A 19,422-nucleotide genomic window follows, 5' to 3' on the forward strand; every position below is an offset into this window, starting at 1 on the left:
TTTCATGATAGGAGAATAAGTAAAAAAAATATTACAAAGCCAAGGTAACGTTAAAGCTTGATTTATTAATGCATGACACTGTTTGCAAAAAATCACGACAGAAACACTTTTAATCTTTCTTTTAAAATAAACAAGCTTTTCATTAGTGTTAGGCTGTCTGTGAGGCTGACATGGACTCAAACAGTAGCACTAACATGGAGAACAAAAAGAGTGAAGGCCATGAACCAGATTTTAAACTAGTGGCTCAACATATCTTGGTTCCTGTAGACTGCAGCAAAAAGGAGCGTTGGAGCTAGACTGAAAGTATTTAGGTGCAGCAATCAACCAAACATGTGACCCTAAGAAGATCGTCATAAAAAAAAAAAAAAAAAAAATTGGAAATGAAACCCCAGTACGAACCCGATTAAAGCTTTCATCAACATTAGCTGTGAATACTTTAATTTAAAGGAGCATAGCATGAGTTCCAGGATCTTTGCAGACGTCTGCCCCCTCTGGCGAGAAGTTGAAATGACAGCAGTGTTGTGCATGTGCATAGGAGAAGAGGAAAAGTATCTGACGCTGCGACTGCATAGGTTTTTTTTTTTTTTTTGTCTACATGCATAATGTCTTCTGAGGAAAGAAAGTTATAAATACTGAAGTTAGCCCCTTTTCTCTTGCTAATGCATTGATTACGGCGGAGACTTAACAAAGTGGCCAGGTGAACGAGAGCTTGCACGCCCAGAGGATTCGGCCAAATATCTCTCTCATGAACTGACTAATCCAGCCTATAGATGCACCTGCGATAAAAAGAGGATAACTCATTTTACACGTCGAGCAATTATAAGGGTGTGCATGGGAAAAAAGAAAACAAATCATATTTAACTTCAGAACTTGAACTATGCACCTGAAGAGTGGCTTCAAACTTTACATCCAGGTCAGTAGTATTTAATTTTTGGCAGAACACATAGCATCTCAAAGAGGAGGTTGGCCCCAGTCAAGGCAGTGTTTCCTGTTAAAGGAAATGAAGGCAGACATTTAAAAAAAAAAGGTTAGAATAAATAGAAATACAGCAACATTGCCGGTACCTGTCGTGTCATAGGGTGGAGACACCTCCACTAGATCACATCCGACAAGGTTAAGACCCCGACAGCCTCGGATGATCTCAACACCCTGAGTTCAAGAAAGATTTTTAAAAAAAGGGGCTTTTAGTGTCTGAGAACAAAAAGCATTGCTAAATATGTTTCATATTCCAAAAATCTGCTGTGTTTTTAAAGAGTTGCTTTATGAGAAAAATGCTTTTGCTACTTTATTTGAACCTTATTAGACGGATAAAGTTGTTATTGACAAAAATTCTGTCATTTCTATTTGAAAGAGGAAAAAAGAAAAAATCTCCAGGGGGAAATGTACAGTCCTTCTGCCCTAATGTTAGTAAAAGTAAAAACTTTTTTTTGATTTTTGTAAAATAAAAGGGAGAGATCACATTTTACCAAGGACGGTGTCTAAGGCCATCAAGATAAATAAAAAGAAGGAAGACAGGCGAGTCTGATGGGATAAAAATATTTTTTGTACTCAACCTTTGAGAGTAAGGACCCAAATAGCAGTAGTTACATGCAAGGTGGGGTAAGTGTTATTCTATGGGATTACTTTTCTACTTTAGGAACTACTCAGCTTGCCATCAACTATGTAATTATGAACACAGCCACAAAACATATCAGACATAGAACGGATAAAGAATAATAAACTCCAGAGGAACAGCTCAGAAATAGGAAAAAATGAAGTAATGGAATAGCCTAAACTGGGTCTAAATGTGCAACTTACTGACAAGCTGACTGGTTCTTGTGCTTACCTGTATGGGAGTGAGTCCCGCTATCTCCGGTGTTCCTGTCCCGGGTGCAAAACCTGGATCAAGAGCATCAATATCAAAACTGAGATAGACCGGGCCACTGGCCATCTGGGCCCTGACCTCGGACATCAGGGGTGTGAGAGACTTGAACCAACACTCTTCCACCTGGACCACACGAAAACCCTGCAGAGCGGGGGGGAAAGGTGGAGGACGAAGTGATGATAAAGTGAAAGACTGGGACAAACTGGAACAACGACATTTTAGCATTAATGTATCAGATTCTATTAACAGGTTTTATGCACATTTTCCTTTACGCATTCTATATATGTTCAAAGTAACAGAGTTATTTACAGTAAACAAAAGTTTACTATGAATTTAGAGCATAATAATAAACCTGCAAAAATAGATGGATGGAAGGAAGGAAGGAAGGAAGGAAGGAAGGAAGGAAGGAAGGAAGGAAGGAAGGAAGGAAGGAAGGAAGGAAGGAAGGAAGGAAGGAAGGAAGGAAGGAAGGAAGGAAGGAAGGAAGGAAATAATAAGAATGAAGGAAAGGATAAAAGAACAAAAAAGGAAGCTGAGAAGATTAGAAAGAACAAAGGGAGGAAGGAAATGAAGAATTGAGGAAAGGAAAGAAGGAAAGGGAAGAAAGCCACAAAGATTAGAAAGAAGGAAGGAAATATGAATAGATAGAAGGGATGGAAAAAAGTAGGAAGAAATTGGAACGATAGAAAGAAGACATGATGGAAGAAAAGAATAGAAGAGGTAGGGATAGAAAGAAAAGAAAGACAGCTAGAGGGCAGAATATAAGTAAAGCCAGTATAAAGGATAGAAAAAGGAATGAAAGAAGGAAGGAATAAAGGAGGGAAAAAGGGAAGAAAAGACTAAAATAATTCAAGAATAGAAACAAGAGGGAAGAAAGGATGGAAAGAAAATAAAGGAAATAACAGGAGAACACTGACAGACAATTCAAATGATAGAAGAAAAGAAAAAAGAATAGGAAGAAAGAATAAAGTAAATGATAAAAAAGGAGGAAAGTACAAAAAAACATAAAATGAAGGAATAAAAGACAGAAAGAAAAAAGTTTTTTTCAAATCAAAACTGAACTGACTGCTGGCAGGAACCAAACCAATAACAACTCAGTGCGGCATTTCTAACTCTTACGGGGAACGAGGTGAAACCATCATGATGGAACCGCGTGACAGAGGCCCAGACCGTACCTGGGCCCGACTCCACTCGTACGAGTCCGGTGAGTACCCGGTCCCCCGCAGGCCGATCTGAACCACCCTGCGACAGTCCAGGAGCCCCTCCTCCACACAGCGTCGGAACGGGGTCCCGTGGCCGATCTTCTCCCCCAGCACCACGTCACTGGTGTCAGCATGAGCATCCACATGGACGAGACCCACGGGGCCGTGCCTGACAAATTATTACACACACAGTTAAATGGGGAGGAGGATCTGAGAGATAAGATGCTTTAGAGGTAATAATGTTTAACTCGGACTGATAAGGGACGCCAGCACCGCTTCGGGTGCAAAAACGTGGCTGCATGATTCAAGCTGTGGTTCTGGAAATGTTTTACGGCTGAGAAAATAAAACATCATGCATTAAGCAGAACGGAGAACATGGATGTTTTTCAGTTCAGCATCAGCATTTTTGACCATTCTGATCTAACCTTCAATGCAAGATCCCACCAACACTCAATTAGTTTGATACCAAAACACACTCTATTCACTTATTAGGGATCAAAACAGGGCAAATGAGTTGCCGTTCTGCAAACAAAATTTAAAGTACTTCTTGATTCTGAGATCATACAAGTTGCTAAATGTTAGAAAGTTCACATATTATTATGACCTGAGGAAAAAAAAAATAAAAAATTCAATGAAAAAGTGGATTTTTAAGGCTTTTTAGCTCAAGGCTCATAAAAAAATGTTGCATGACTGATGACGTAATTCGTGGATAGACGCTGATCTGTTGACATGGTAACAAGATACTTCCTGGTTGCAAACTCGCTTTCTCAAAGACAAATAGACGGATTAAACATGGCTAAAAAGTGTGTGGCTTATGGTTGGTCAGATACCAACAAGGATAATGTCTCCTTACACACATTTCCGAACCCAAAAAGTCCCGGTGTTGTGCGAAATTCAGCTCCCCTGTGAAAATCTGTTCCCCTCTGTGTCGGGAGCTGCAGCCAGAGAGGCGGGGTTTCACGGCGCTTCTGATCGGTTTCTCAGTAAAATCTTGACATAATCATGTCAAGATTGTAACATTCAGTTTAATCAGCAGCTGTTGTATACAAAATTGTAAAATAAAAATAAATAAACGCTGTCTTCAGGCAGCTGAAATGTCCATATTCTCTCCTCTCCTCCTCACTCATCGCGCAGTGAAGCGGAGAAATCTCGCCGTCATCACAGCAGCCTGCTGAGAAGCGACATGCTCTCTACACTACCTCTCAGCACGGCGCTGCTGTGCTGAGAGGTAGTGAGCGGCATGGGGGGTTCCGAACCGAAAGGCCTATGGGTCTATCAGCCGTCATAAACGATGCCAGACAATCGAGCTTCAACGAGTTGTTTCCGTGTTTACATCCGAACGGTCAGCCATGGCCGCGATTATGAGCACCAATTCCAATTATACATTAGCAAACCATTCCATTTATTCTCCTAAAGTGTTTTTTTTCAGCCTTACCCAAGTCGTAACTTGCGCTGTCTTTCATGTTAAAATCATCACTTTGTGAATCGCCATCTGAATTTCTTCGTGGTGTACTTCATTGAACTCTCTGTAGCGTAGCCTGGGCAACGCCCACAACTACGTCATCGACCCAAATTGTGAATTTTTAGCCTAGTGGGCGCCGTGGGACTATTTTAAGTCCTTAAAAAAACTTTTAACGACGCAATCACGATCTTAATGCTACATTTTTTGAAAATATGGTCACTAATGCATGTATTTCCGAGTTGGTCAATCTCAGAATCAAGAAGTACTTTAACGACATTGTTCAACAGTGCAACAAAGAAATTAGCTGTGATATTCTCCGTCTACTTTCTGCTCTGTCGTCACAACAATCCCATCGCTCTCTGTATCTTTCACCCCAAAATCTATCAGGCATCAGGGGTAATGAGGAATATGTTAACCTACCGAACACTGAATGCAAGACGATCTCTGCAATGTTGTTGTTGCACATGCACATTCATACCGCAACAACAATTCCGACTTGACCGTTAAACGATAGAAAACCTCTGTTTTGTAGCATGAATGGTAAGACATATCAAATTAAATGGCTGCAGCTGTCCAGTAGCCATTAAAAAATTTAGATTTCTTTTTAAACGATAGAAGAGAACTAATCCAGAGAATTTGAGGATTTTTGTGTGTCCTGTCTGGCAGTGTAGCATTAAGAATTGTCTTAATGCCAAAGAGAGCCCAATAGCTTTCACTTTCACAAATTGAGCCTTTCTGCTTTTGCCATAGTGCTCCACTTGATTAACATATGCAAAAAGTTTTAATAGATTTTATGCTTTGATCTGAGGCTTTTTGAAATAGACATGAGGAGTTATACACCACTTTTAGGAACGAAAAAGTGGTGAATGCATTCCTAGATCCACTTTTAGGATCTAGGAATGCAAATCCCTGGCTCCACATGATTTCCAGTTGTAGGCCTGTTCAGTTTTACTCCAGATAAAGTTCAGAACAAAGTGTATAAAAGCTCTGATTACTAGCAAGTCCTCCTGTGGTCTGGGAGATCTTTTAGTTTCCTTTCATCTCATGACATTTATTTCCTCTAAAACACCATGCTGCCTGTTGCCCTTGGACTTCTGGGACTGGAACAGGAGGCACAGCTGTAGGCTTTACGAGTCATTTTCTGTGGAGCTACTAGTAGGACAGTTCTGCCACAGAAAACAGACACATCTGCCTAAAACAAACATCTCTCATAAGCTGTTTATTTAAAAAACAGATTGGTTCAGGAGTACTTTGGAAACCACAGGCTGTTGTGCGGCCAGTATGCCAAGAAAAAGCCATTAGTCAGTCCAAAAAGCCAGCAAAGAGGTGGAAAACTGTCCGGTTTACTGACCGATCCACAAAGTGAAATTCGTTTCTCTAGTCAAACAAGGCTGCATTCACTTTGCTGAAAAGGAAAGAAGACTGCATCTTTCATGGTATGTGGATGCATCCGAGCAAAGCCAGAAGCCGAAAAGCCACATTTGCGTACCCACCGATATTACTGTAAAGACTCAAGGTTTTGGAAGAATATATGCTGCCAGCAATGGGGTTCTTTCCAGGGAAGGCCGGGAGACAAGTACCTATTACTCACAGAAAAAAAACTGGAAATGATTATGTTTAATAAAATCATGACCAAAGAAGGCCCCAAAACATTGAGAGGCTTGCATTCTGTTGCATTCTTTTTCTCAAAGGTCTGTTGAACGTACACGTTCTGTTTCTGGTCCGCTTCTCTTTACTGGCTTCCATGTGTGCAGGCTGCTGCTCTTTTGGAAAAATAAAATAACCAAATACTGCGCTCTGTTTTGGGAACCCTGGGAACTCTCATACCATTGGCTCAGGAACCAGGAAGTAAACACAGGCTACACTCTGAACAGAAGTAGTTCCAGATCGTACCACTAGGTTTGAAAGGAGGAAAACTTGTTTTGTTTATGTTACTTCCATCCTGGGTGACTGATTCATTTTGCAGTGAATGTCTTACTTATTGCTCCTTTACAGCTATAGTTGGTAATCCTGTTCAGAAACACTTGTTATACTAGATGAAATGGTCCTTCCATCCTGACAGTAGTCAATACCTTATGTATTCAGGAAAAGGAGGTTAAAAAATTGATCTCTGTGAAGCTGCAGACCTGTAAAAACTCTGTTTAATCACTGCCATTCACACCGAAGGGCAGGAATTGGTCAGAGTTTTGGTCCTGTTCTCATCCCCCTCTGTCCCAAGAGTTCAGTGGTATCGACTTATCTATTGGTTGTCCCACATAACAATCATTCTGACGCGCTCACACAGCGCACGTTCCTTGGTAGCTTCCTCCTGCTGGCTACACATGCGCACTTCTAGTGTTTATGTATCCGGTTAGCTTAGCGGCTAGCTTCGGTGTTGGCTGTTCATTGTACTTTCACTGCTCCCACCATATATTTTCAACATGGCTAAGAGTCGTAAGAAGCAAATCGCGTACAAGAAGAAGAGGAAGGCCTCTGTAGAAAGAAATAAGACCATAGTGGACTTGGGAGATTTTTTTTTTTGTCATGCGATCCCGCTGAAGAGCGGAAGAGCAGGTAAGTCTTGCATAGTAATTCAAAAAGGGACTTGGGGAATCTTCCAGGAAAATCGCAGACTCTACCTTTAAGTACCAAAAATAGGCTGAAGATTTATTCATGCAAAAAAAGTTTTTGTTTTGTTTTTTTTAGAAAATAAAGTACATTTGATTAATTAAAACATTTTTTGTTTGACAATAACACGCAACCACTGGTTGGACAGTGTTAAATTTTGATCGTCTACCTCATGTACCTCCACTCGCAACGATCCATACTTACTTCTCAGCAACAGCTTGCAGGATTGGGTATGCAATTGTGTGATCGCCACCTGTAGATACCAACATTTTCTTAACATCTGAGCTATGAAAGAGCATGCTCTGCTGTTTACTGGACTACGTTAATTAATAATTAATTAATAACACTGGTGTGTCAGAGCTCATCTGCGGATGCCGTAAACCATTTACTGAACTACCGTTTTCTGTAAATCTGAGCGGACAGTGGATATGAAAGTATTTGTTCAGTCTGTGCCAGTCAGCTGCTCTCACCCATAGTCAGAGGGATACATCCAGTGGCCAGGATCTTTCTGTAGGCCTCCCTGATGCGCTTGCAGGTGTCTTTCAAATCATACATGTTAACGTTTACATCCCCAATGTCGGCGACCATCAGGGACTCGTAAGGTGCTGCTCTGGTGCCGCTGTTGTAAGCCCTCAGCAGGGCAGACTCCCCTCTGATCTGCCGTGGACCAAACCTGAAAAAGAGTAAAGACTAAATATATGCCGTTACACCAGGTAAGGTGGGACTCTAGGTAAAGTGGATTAAATTTATTAAAGGTCTTCCTAAAGCTGCTACGTCAAAGGTGCAGCTGCCATAAGAAGAAAGATGACCGTCTGTACAGGGATCTAATGAAGAAACATCATCATGAAGACCAAGCAGCATAGCAGACGGATCTCAGATCCAGTCGTGTAGAAGGTTAAAGCAGGGTTAGCTAATAAAAAAAACATCCCAAGCTTTGAACATTTCACAGAGCAAACATGAAAAAAGGGTATAAGACGACTGCAAACCTACCAAAACATGACCATTCACGTGTGCGGATGAGTTAGAGGGACATTATTCAGATATGTTTATCTGAACTCTCCTTCAAATGCGACTGAGCCTGAGCGGTTAGCAAAGAACAGTACCGTCTCCAGATGTGCTAATCTGTTATAGATGTACAATATAAATGCATGCCATAATTTTGACTTCGGCAAGTCTTGGAAAAGCAGGTATCATTTTCCTGTTACTTCATGATGATGCACTGACTTTGTTTTAGTCCGTCATGCAAAATCCTAATAAAATACACGTCTGTAGGTGTGACATGACAACAAACAGCTCAAGAGGTATGAATCCTTTTTTTACATAGAAAATCCATTAAACCCCAGAATGAAACTAATTTAACTTTTATCTGTCATAATTAAGCCGAAGTAAAAATTAAATTAAAATACCAAACAATGTCATATTATCCTACACATGTTTTTTTTATGTCATAATAATTTCATAAATTTAAATATTTACAATGTAACAAATGTATATATGGTGGTCTGTGGACCCCTCCAAATAGCTCTGCCCCACCAATAGCAAAAGTCTAGCTCCGCCACTGTCAGTAACAGCCTGGGTAGAACTTTGATATTGTGTTTTCTTTTAAAGTTTTGTATATAAATTAACTTAGTTCCGTATTTTTAGTCCATGCATAATTGCTCATTCTAACATTGCATGTAGAGCAACTGTTATTTAATATTTCTAACAATGTCGGAGCTTTTAAAGTAATGGCCGACATCGCTGACGCTCTTCCCGAACTTGACCACAGGAGATCTGAAGATAACAAAAAAAAAAACGGCACCTTGCTCCAGGCCGGTTCGAGGTCCCGGTGTCGATCGGGACGCCAACGAACGCCGCGTCCAGCCCGTCGGCCGTCTCCCGGTACGGCAGCTTGGCCATGGTGGGGATCCCAGACACCCGCGCAACAAACTCGGCGCTCGGTGGAACATTGTAGCGACTCCCGGAGCTCTTTCTGTTCGGAACGGAGCGCGTTCCGGTTCGGCAGCTGCGCTGATCCAAAGCTCGCCGCGGCGGTAAAGAAAAGGGAACCGCTGCAGCCCGAGATAGAGTTAGGTTTCTCCAAACTGGAAACATTTTGGTGATTTAAATCAGACGTGATAAAAGTGCCAAAGGTCAACCAGCGTAAACCTCTGCTGCATTTGGGTTCACGCGTGAGCTCGTAATTTTCAGTTCTCCGTCAGACTGCGGGGACAAGGCGCAAGATCATACGACGAAGTCGTGATTTTAAAAAAAAGTGTGTGTGTGGGGGGAGTAATGTTACGAGAATAAAGTCGTAACATTCTGAGAATAAAGTCATAACGTTACCAGAATAAAGTCATATTATGAGAATAAAGTCGCAACATTATGAGAATAAAGTCATAACAATAGCAGAATAAAGTCATAATATTACGATAATTAAGTCACAATATAAGGGGACGAGAGAGGCAAGATCGTACGATGTATTATTAAAAAAGTCGTATTACGAGAATAAAGTCATAATATTATGAGAATAAAGTCAGAATAATATGAAAATGAAGTCATAACAATACAAGAATAAAGTCATAATATTACCAGAATAAAGTCACAATATTATGAGAATAAAGTCGCAACATTATGACAATAAAGTCATCACATTACCAGAATAAAGTCATATTATGAGAATAAAGTCGCAACATTATGAGAATAAAGTCAGAACATTACCAGAATAAAGTAGTATTACGATAATAAAGTCGCAATATAAGGGGACGAGAGGCAAGATTGTACGATGTATTATAAAAAAAGTCATATTACGAGAATAAAGTCGTAATATTATGAGAATAAAGTCAGAATAATATGAGAATGAAGTCATAACAATACAAGAATAAAGTCATAATATTATGAGAATACAGTCATAATATTATGAGAATAAAGTCATCACATTACCAGCATAAAGTCATAACATTACCTAAATAAAGTCATAATATTATGAGAGTAAAGTCGCAACATTATGAGAATAAAGTTATAACATTACCAGAATAAAGTCATTACGATAATAAAGTTGCATTTTATGACAACTCTTATAAGAAGCACTGTCTTCCCTAAAACGATTGATGTCGAGCATCTTGGCATCGGTTTCACAAATAAGGAAATACTAAGTCTTTTTACCACACCTGCATCAAATTATTATCAGTATCAGAACTTTGAAACGACTGTGCAAACGACTATGTCTGGTTTGAAGAAAGAACCAAACGGACCCAGAAGAAATTGCCTCTTTCGTGGAAGAAGAGCTGTCTGGTAGTGGTCGACTACAAGGCTATTGGTGGTTACATCTGCATGCCATTCAAAAAGGGTTTGTTGTTTCTCAGAATACAATGAGGATGATCATCAAGAATTTGGATCTCCGGCGAGCACGGCATCTCCGACGCCGGCAGTACGTCAGCAGGACGCCCAATGCACTGTGGCATATGGATTCATATGATAAACTTAAGCCGTTTGGCAAAGCAATCAATGGCTGCACTGATGGATGCAGTCGGCACATTATGTGGATTTGATGCGTATTATACTAACAATGACCCAAAAGTAACGTGTATTGGAGGCTGTCCACAGCAGGTGCATGTCGGAGAAATGCAGCTGTTCTTATGGAGGAATCACCAGAACCATTGTGAAAGAGGAGGAAGCAGCACGGCAAATCAACGGATAGAGTCATGGTGGGGAGTTTTACGTCGGCAGAGTGTGCAACTTTGGACGGACATTTTTCAAAACCCTGAGATATGATGGCAATTTCACAGGCAACTTCCTGGAAAAAACCATGATGCGATACTGCTTTCTCAACCTCATCCAGGTAATTTCTAACTGACACTGTCACAGTGATGTGCATACAGTTTGCTTTCAACAAATCCAATTCAATATCCACTCCCATCAGCAATATCTCCAACTATTTTATGTTTGTAATTGTCCAAATACCCACTGTGCTGGCTATTCTATTTCATATCAGTCTATAGATTGCTAAAATAAATGAGCCTTTTCCCTATTTACAGTGGTCGTGTTGATGGCAACCATGGGACAACTGGAGGACACCCCATTCTCATGTTCAGCATGCCACAGCTGTATGCAGCAGAAGACAAGCTCCAGCCTGTGCTGGAGGAGGGTATAGCTGTTTGCAAGGAAGAGTGCACCCCCGAAAGGGCCGTACCCCTGTGATGAAACTGTTTTTGAGCTTTGCATCCTCCTTATGGACGAACATGGCTGGGATGCTCCTTCGGATGCAAATGCTGCTGCAGAACTGTATTCACTACTAAGAAATGAGATACTGGGAGATCTTTAAATTGCTTTAACATCAATATTTACCTTCCTGTTTTGGATCTGCCCGAGTATGGGGTGAATTCACAGCCTTTTCTTTTGTAAAAAAAAATTGTATAACCTCACTGAATATTAATCAATTATTTAAAAATATCACTTAGGTACATGTTTGTATCATCTGAAAAAAAAGTACTGTAGGTATAAAATGTAAATGTTCTCAAGATGAAAAAAAAGATCCTTGTAAGCTGTGAAACTATTTATCTCTGTTTTGACATACAGTAGATCTGAAGGAACAAGTAGCATGTATTGGTAATACTCATTTAAAGTACCTCAAATTTGTATATTAGTGAGCATTGTCTCTGAGTAAAAGTACAGTTTGTAGTTAAACCCATCCGCACAGAATAAACATTTCAAATCTTTCCCAGATAAATCATTAAAAGATGTAAAAAAATAAATAAAAATAAAACATCTAAAAAAAATTATTACTAACTTTTAAAGTATACAAAAAAGCGGCCATTAATGATAAAACTTCCTTCCACAAGGAATTTGAAAAACATTTGCCAAACATATCACCTATGAAAAAAATGGCTAATCCTTGAGCATGAAATGGATCTGCTTTGACCATTGGCATTGTAACACGTTCATCATAACTGACAGCTACAGTGTGTAACTTTTAAAATTAAATGGACGTCTGGTACATTCACTTCCTTTCCCATTGAGTTCACATAATCACTATCACCGCTTGGTAAATCTTTCTGTATTCACAGCAGTCAGGGTTTTCTCCAAGTGGCGAGCATCCAGACACCAGGTTTAAAAACTGTATACTGTAAAACACTGAGAGTTTTACCTGATGGTGATAGGCATTATGGGAACTCATTGGAAAAGGGCTTGAATGTAACATTCAACATGTAACATCTAAGACATTCATTTATGCACTATAGCTTGAACATTCACCCGGTCTCTGTATAATTGAGAAAGTGAACTGTGAGCATAATAGCACAAGCTTTTTCTCTATCAAGCATGTGTATGTGTGTTTATACAAAGAACATAGTAATCCCTTTAATGAATGTATGTTTGTGACAATAACAGTTTTGCTCTATTTAAAAGGGAAATAATTCAGAAATTATTTCCCTTTTGAATAGAATGAAACTACACCTGGATTTCTGGCCTTTTTCTGGGCCCTGACTCTGCTCTTGGATTTTGTTTTGGATTCTCCCTGGATCTCTGATCACCTGGCTCTGACCCTGGACCTGCTCTCTGACTTCGGACTCTTGTAATTCCCCCTGATCATCCTGCCTGACGTAGCTTTCACGGTTCTGACCCTGTGCCTGTTTGTCGGCCAAGAGCACCTGCCAATCCCACGAGTAAGATCATTCAAGCAGCCCTGAACGGATAGAACCTCATCTGGACACGGACCTCATCTGTTGAATCCAGCCAGTAATATATGTCCACTGATGGACAATGTTCTCATTATCTGGTACCTCAGGCTGAGGAACACATTTGGCACAGGCGTGGTTGTTATCATCAGACTTTTCACTTAACCCACCTGGTGAAGAAGGCCCAACAACGGCTCTGCTTCCTCAGGAAACTAAAAAGATCTGGACTTCTCATCAAACTGCTAAAGAATTTCTATAGAGCTACCATAGAGAGTGTTTTATGTCTCAGCATAACTGTATTGTATGGTAGCTGCAGAGTCCAGGAGAGGAAGGACTTAGCACAGGTGGTGAGAACAGCGCAGGGGATTGTGGGATGCCGTCTGATCTGGACACAATTTATGCAGAACGAGTCCAAAGAAGAGCCAGACGCATCTCCACTGATCCCACCAACCCGGGCAATGCGCTGTCTGCCCCTCTCCCATCAGGCAGATGCTTCAGAAGCCTCAAACAAATAAGCTTAGAAACAGCGTCTTCCCAAGAGCTGTGAGGGAAATCACCCCCTTGATGGGAGACTGCAGTCCAACGCTTCAAAATCATCCCCCTGTTACTAACCCGTCATACGTTACAATCACCTTAATGTTAGTGCCCACCTCCACACTATCATCTCAGAATATCTAAATGCATATTTCTGTAAATGCAGCCTCAATCATCATTGTTCAGTAAGCACCGTACTACCTCATTATCTTTATCTGTGACTTTCCTGAACGCTAAAAAAAATTGTAAATAACCCTTGTTCATTGCCTGTTTTTTTTTGCTTTCATTATTTGTAATTTGAACTGTAATGTGAATTGGAGTAACAGGTAGCATGTGTAACACGCGGTGACAAATAAAATATTCTTGATTCTGATTAACACTGATTTTAGTTCAGTTGATATGTAGAACCAAATTCTTAAAACCTTGTGTTAGAACTTGCATTTTAGCTTCCATCCTGCAGGATGTTTAATACAAATGTGACTTTGGTGCATATGAAAAATATCTGTAGGCCCTTTTGCTCATTAATGGAAAGAATAGAGCATCCCCAGGCAATCGGTTTGGGACATTCAAGCATCGAGATATTGATACAAACACACCAAGTCTCTTTATTCTTTCAAATAACAAAGTTAAGGCTTTGAAGGGGCCTAGTCAAAGTCTGAAATAAAATAAATGCCATGGCATTACCTTAAGCAGGCTGGTCATGCTTAATAGCTCTCTAATGCTCTCTAAATAAACCATTATGCAAATAACAGCGGGATAAAAATAATCTGCAAAAGGCCAATTGTGTCCCAGTGATTGATGGCGAGGGTGGCTTCGGTTGATCAAGGAGAGGACAAGATTTGATGTCCACAAAGGCACAGTTGTTTTGGTAAACGGCATTTTAATAAGGCCTTATGCTCGGTTTGTTCATGTTGTTTACTCGTCATTTTTTGTCTGATATCATCAGTTGTTTGGTGATCTGAAACATTTAATTGTGCCAATAAAGACATGGGAAGCAGAAGGAATCTGATATGGGGATACATTTCTTTTTTCACAGCGCTGCACCTTTATCTCCCTTATCACCGCGTCTGTATGTGGCCAGTGTGACGCAGGCATCCGTACCTCGGATGTGCCCCATTCAGCCAATAAAATGGCGTGCCGCATCTTTAGTCTAAAGCCTAGCCTCCATTTTCTAAAATTTCCCCCATGCTACATTTTGAGTAGCCCCACCGAATCGGCTGCCTCTCTGTGGCAGTTTGGGGTTGATGTCAGGCTGCGTGGGAGACGGTGGATGGTGCGCGCGTTTTTCCTCGGCGCGCCTCTGTATCTTCCCTGAGAACGCGTGCGGCGCGTCACCAGAGCAGCCCTCATCCACAGAGCAGCACAGACGCACATTCTCCCCCGGACCTGTCTCATCACATTGCATAATAGCGACAAGCGAAGATGGTAAGCGGGACTTACACGTTCATTGCAAACGTTTTATTTGCAAGACCTGCTATTTTTTTTAAGGTCTAATCTCAGGAATGTAGGTCGTTTCTGTAAAAAATTGCGTTTGAAATATTGCAATTCGAATTTGTTAAAATCCTTATTATAAGAGGCGTTCACGTTTTAAAAGGGTATTGGGTATTAGCCTACGTAATAGGCTACAATACAATTTTATGAGCGTTTTTTTGTTTTTGTTTTTTGTTATATGATTCGGAATCAAATGCCTTGCTTTAACCACCATTGATCAGCCTGGTCCTCTGCGCCTGTGCGGCATCTTTAGAAAAATGCTAAATATGTAAATCCAGCCTTTCCTAATTCAAACGCGGTCCGTTATAAATAAAGGAAGCTGTTATACAATGGGTGAAATATTCATATGAAATCCATTGCAGCGGAAATAAATGCAATGGCAAACATCGTGAGCAGAGCCTCCCAGCACACTGCAACATGTCTGACCTAGATAATCCCCTCTATCTAAAGTAATCCTCTGAGCAATTGGCAGTTTGGTGTCGCAGCACAAAATGCGCTGCTTTATTTAAAGCAAATGACTTAACTTGCATGCTTTCAACCAAAAGATGTCTTTGCAAACGTTATTTTTTTTTTAAAAGCAAGCAAAGAAAAACGCCCACAATACTTAAAATGGACGAATCTTTCCATGAATCTGTCCTTGACCAGTATTTTAATTATCTCCTCTAAAAATGGTTTCCTTTGATGCATTAAATGAAATCTGTTTTTTTTTTTTCCCAGCGTGAGTGTATCTCTATCCACGTCGGTCAGGCTGGTGTCCAGATTGGCAATGCCTGCTGGGAGCTGTACTGTCTGGAACATGGGATCCAGCCTGATGGGCAGATGCCCAGCGACAAAGCCATCGGCGGTGGAGACGACTCCTTCAACACCTTCTTTAGTGAGACTGGAGCTGGAAAGCACGTCCCAAGAGCAGTTTTCGTGGACCTGGAGCCCACTGTCATCGGTAAACCCTCACAAACATTCGTATTGATGTTGCCTCCTTGGTGCTGTTAAATTGAACAGTTGTCATATTGCATCTGTCTCTCCAGATGAGGTCCGCACTGGGACGTACCGCCAGCTGTTCCACCCTGAGCAGCTGATCACTGGGAAGGAAGACGCTGCCAACAACTACGCCCGCGGACACTACACCATCGGTAAAGAGATCATCGACCTGGTGCTGGACAGGATCCGCAAACTGGTGGGTGAACCTTTAAACACAGGTCCTTGCCAAAGTTCTCATACCCTTTGAACTTTACTTAATTTATCAAATTTGCTTTATTTAAAAGATTTTATGTAACACGTTGGCATGAAGTGGCTTGAAAAGAATTGTCAAACAAAATCTGAAAAGTGTGGCATCCATTTTACTTTGACACAGTGAAATCAAATCCAGTGCAAAACTGAGAGGTCAAACAAGAAAAGCATTAATCAGAGAAGCAAGCACAAGGCTTGTGGTAACTCTGGAGGAGCTGCAGAGTTCCACTCCTCAGGTGGGAGAACCCAAAAACACATTTTGGCCCTGACCACCAAATCCTCAGAATGGGATTTGAAGGTGGCAGTTTTTTTTTCTCCAGCAGAAACACAGGAAGCTGTAAAAGACTTGAGACTGAAACATGTAGCCACAGCTACAGCGGGATGGGTCATATCAGAGCATGCGTGGGTGTTGAAATGGAGTCAAAGACCCAGAATCTGATTGAGAATCTGCACTAAAATTAGAAAATTGACATTGACACTCCTCTTCCAATCTGAACTACCTTTAGGTATTTTGCAAAGATGTTCAAAGCTGGTAGACAAATATACCCAACTGATTTGTAGCTGTGATTACAGGAAGAGGTTTCTCTACAATAGTTAGGAATTCAGGGTTGAATACAAACCAAAGAGCATGAATGCCTTTGAAAGCACCATACCTTATACAACAATATCTGACATTCGGGTTTTCATTTCTGTTACTCCAGGCTGACCAGTGCACAGGCCTGCAGGGCTTCCTGGTCTTCCACAGCTTCGGTGGAGGAACCGGTTCCGGTTTCACCTCCCTGCTGATGGAGCGTCTCTCTGTGGACTACGGCAAGAAGTCCAAGCTGGAGTTCTCCATCTACCCTGCTCCTCAGGTGTCCACCGCGGTGGTGGAGCCCTACAACTCCATCCTGACCACCCACACCACCCTGGAGCACTCCGACTGCGCCTTCATGGTGGACAACGAGGCCATCTACGACATCTGCCGCAGGAACCTGGACATCGAGCGGCCCACCTACACCAACCTGAACAGGCTGATCAGCCAGATCGTGTCCTCCATCACTGCCTCCCTGCGTTTCGACGGAGCCCTGAATGTCGACCTGACGGAGTTCCAGACCAACTTGGTGCCGTACCCCCGCATCCACTTCCCTCTGGCCACCTACGCCCCGGTCATCTCCGCAGAGAAGGCGTACCACGAGCAGCTCTCGGTGGCCGAGATCACGAACGCCTGCTTCGAGCCGGCCAATCAGATGGTGAAGTGTGACCCCCGCCACGGCAAGTACATGGCCTGCTGCCTTCTGTACCGCGGCGACGTGGTGCCCAAGGACGTCAACGCCGCCATCGCCACCATCAAGACCAAGCGCTCCATCCAGTTCGTGGACTGGTGTCCCACCGGCTTCAAGGTGGGCATCAACTACCAGCCGCCCACGGTGGTCCCCGGCGGAGACCTCGCTAAGGTCCAGAGGGCCGTGTGCATGCTGAGCAACACCACCGCCATCGCAGAGGCCTGGGCCAGGCTCGACCACAAGTTTGACCTGATGTACGCCAAGAGGGCCTTCGTGCACTGGTATGTGGGCGAGGGGATGGAGGAAGGGGAGTTCTCCGAGGCCAGGGAGGACATGGCGGCTCTGGAGAAGGATTACGAGGAGGTGGGAGTCGACTCGATTGAGGGTGAGGGAGAGGAGGAGGGAGAGGAGTATTAGATGTAGTGTGAGATTGAATTGAAACAAGCACATGTGCTAAGCTCCCAAGATAAATCAGAAGTTAAATGTTGTTCCCCCTCACTCTGTTCAGATTGTTTCGTGTCATATTGGATCTCTAATAAAGTTCTCCTAAAGTGCAGTCTTGTCGTTTTTAATCTGTTTTGGGAAGGCAGCAGCTACACTGCCTGTAGCAAACATTATTTGTCGCCAAATAATAAATATACGCTAATCAACGCTTAACGTTACAACCACTGACAGGAGAAGACACTCAATCTCTCTTCATCATGCCACCTGTTAGCGAGTGGGAAATATTAGGCAGCAAGAGAATATTTTGTCTTCTAACGTGTGAGTTAGAGGCAGGAAAACTGTAACCTGAAGAGCCAGATGAATTTCGTTCCGCTTAGCTCCGCCTAGCTTCACTAACATCCATCTGGGACCTCTTCTCTGAGACTGTTTTGATTCAGACACCAATGGCGGCTCGCATCGAGGAACCAAGCGTTAACATTGAAGCTGCTATTTCTTCCGTGTTGTCCAATCTACCTATTATTGTTTCATTAAAAGAACATCAGAGAACGGCTCTGAAGGCTTTTGTTGGTGGAAACGATGTTTTCGCCCTTCTCCCGACCGGATTTGGCAAGTTTTGTTTTTTCCTGCGACGCTGTCATCAGCGTCACGGGTTGGCTTCGGTGTAAGTGGTTGAAATAGCACGTCGATAAAGATGACAGACAAGTGGCTTATCCAATCATATGCAAGGATTTTTGATAAGGCCCAGCCTTCAATAAAGGCCATTCCTATGGATCTGTTCCAGATGGATGAGTGGAGCTAGGCGGAGCGAAATCCATTTGGCTAGGTTAGGAAAACTGAGCGAATATAAAGGATAAGAGTCATTTTTGTGATGGCTTAATAACTGGGTTAGGGCATCTCTTCAACTGAACTACTGATGTGTTTGTGGTCTACAGTGGTCAGCATGTATACTGACAAAACATTTGCATATTGCGAAAAGGTTAAATCGCTTGTCACTCATCTCAGAAAGTGAAACTGATTACATAGATTTATCACACGGCAATATTTCCAACCCTTCTTATAATTCTGATTATTATGGCTTACAGATAACAAAAACCCCAAATTCAGCATCTCAGAAAATGTGATGTTTAATAATGGAAACGCTAATCAGCTAATTATCTCAAAACACCTGTAAAGGTTTCCTGAACCTCCACATGGACTCTGTGTGGGTCAGTAGGATACACTATCATGGGGAACGCAGTCATCCTCCACTGTGCCTACATTGCTGCGTAACTGCAGGCCAATCAGGGGGCCAAAGGTGACCATTATCCATCTTGGAAATTGCCAATAAAACAGACGTGTCAGAACCGGATTTTGGGTTTATGGAGGTGCTGACTTCGCCTTTAAATTCTCCAGATTTCAGTCCAATCAGGCATCTGTGGGATGGACTGGGACAGACACGACAGATCCATGCAGGTTCCTTCTCAGAGTTTCCTGGACTTAAAAGAAGCTGGTGTAAACACCTTGGTGTCGGACCTTTAGGGGTCTGGTTGGGTTCTATGCTTTAACCCGGAGCTTCTCTGGCACACTAAAGGGGGAAGAACTTGGGTTCAGTCAGAAATCACGACTGATTAGTGAGACACCATATGCCAGAGATTTCTACAAAGCTGCTTTATGTTTATCCAAATCCAAAAGA

General features: G+C 42.0%; 2 protein-coding genes across 3 annotated transcripts; one reads left to right on the top strand and one right to left on the bottom strand.

The window, feature by feature from the left end:
- Window positions 1–573: 573 nt before the first annotated feature.
- On the bottom strand, window positions 574–9,331 carry agmat (agmatine ureohydrolase (agmatinase)). Of its 2 annotated transcripts, XM_021323032.2 has the most exons (8): window positions 8,937–9,331; window positions 7,606–7,808; window positions 7,340–7,388; window positions 3,040–3,235; window positions 1,826–2,005; window positions 1,065–1,149; window positions 884–988; window positions 574–776 (listed from the first exon to the last, which is right to left on the bottom strand). In XM_021323032.2, the coding sequence occupies exons 1-7, from the start codon at window positions 9,227–9,229 to the stop codon at window positions 915–917; spliced, it is 1,080 nt and encodes a 359-aa protein (XP_021178707.2). In that variant the 5' UTR covers window positions 9,230–9,331; the 3' UTR covers window positions 574–776; window positions 884–914. The 2 variants fall into 2 exon arrangements, with proteins under 2 accessions (XP_021178707.2, XP_012731103.2); XM_012875649.3 differs by having other exon boundaries at window positions 574–988.
- Window positions 9,332–14,549: 5,218 nt separating this feature from the next.
- Window positions 14,550–17,862, top strand: LOC105935267 (tubulin alpha-1B chain). Its single transcript, XM_012875591.3, has 4 exons — window positions 14,550–14,748; window positions 15,532–15,754; window positions 15,840–15,988; window positions 16,743–17,862. Exons 1-4 carry the CDS (start codon window positions 14,746–14,748, stop codon window positions 17,721–17,723), a joined length of 1,356 nt encoding a protein of 451 aa, XP_012731045.1. The 5' UTR covers window positions 14,550–14,745; the 3' UTR covers window positions 17,724–17,862.
- The last annotated feature ends 1,560 nt before the right edge of the window (window positions 17,863–19,422 follow it).

Source organism: Fundulus heteroclitus, chromosome 1, assembly GCF_011125445.2.
Source record: "Fundulus heteroclitus isolate FHET01 chromosome 1, MU-UCD_Fhet_4.1, whole genome shotgun sequence".
NCBI classification, from domain to species: domain Eukaryota; kingdom Metazoa; phylum Chordata; class Actinopteri; order Cyprinodontiformes; family Fundulidae; genus Fundulus; species Fundulus heteroclitus.

Excerpts from the sequence above, each read along its gene's own strand:
- agmat (XM_021323032.2), bottom strand. The coding sequence starts at position 9,229 with ATGTTTCCAGTTTGGAGAAACCTAACTCTATCTCGGGCTGCAGCGGTT. Across the intron at positions 7,809-8,936 it reads TCGAACCGGCCTGGAGCAAG|GTTTGGTCCACGGCAGATCA; the intron begins GTGCCGTTTTTT and ends ACTCTTTTTCAG. Across the intron at positions 7,389-7,605 it reads ATGTATCCCTCTGACTATGG|GTGGCGATCACACAATTGCA; the intron begins GTGAGAGCAGCT and ends TGGTATCTACAG.
- LOC105935267 (XM_012875591.3), top strand. Across the intron at positions 15,755-15,839 it reads CCTGGAGCCCACTGTCATCG|ATGAGGTCCGCACTGGGACG; the intron begins GTAAACCCTCAC and ends CTGTCTCTCCAG. Across the intron at positions 15,989-16,742 it reads TGGACAGGATCCGCAAACTG|GCTGACCAGTGCACAGGCCT; the intron begins GTGGGTGAACCT and ends CTGTTACTCCAG.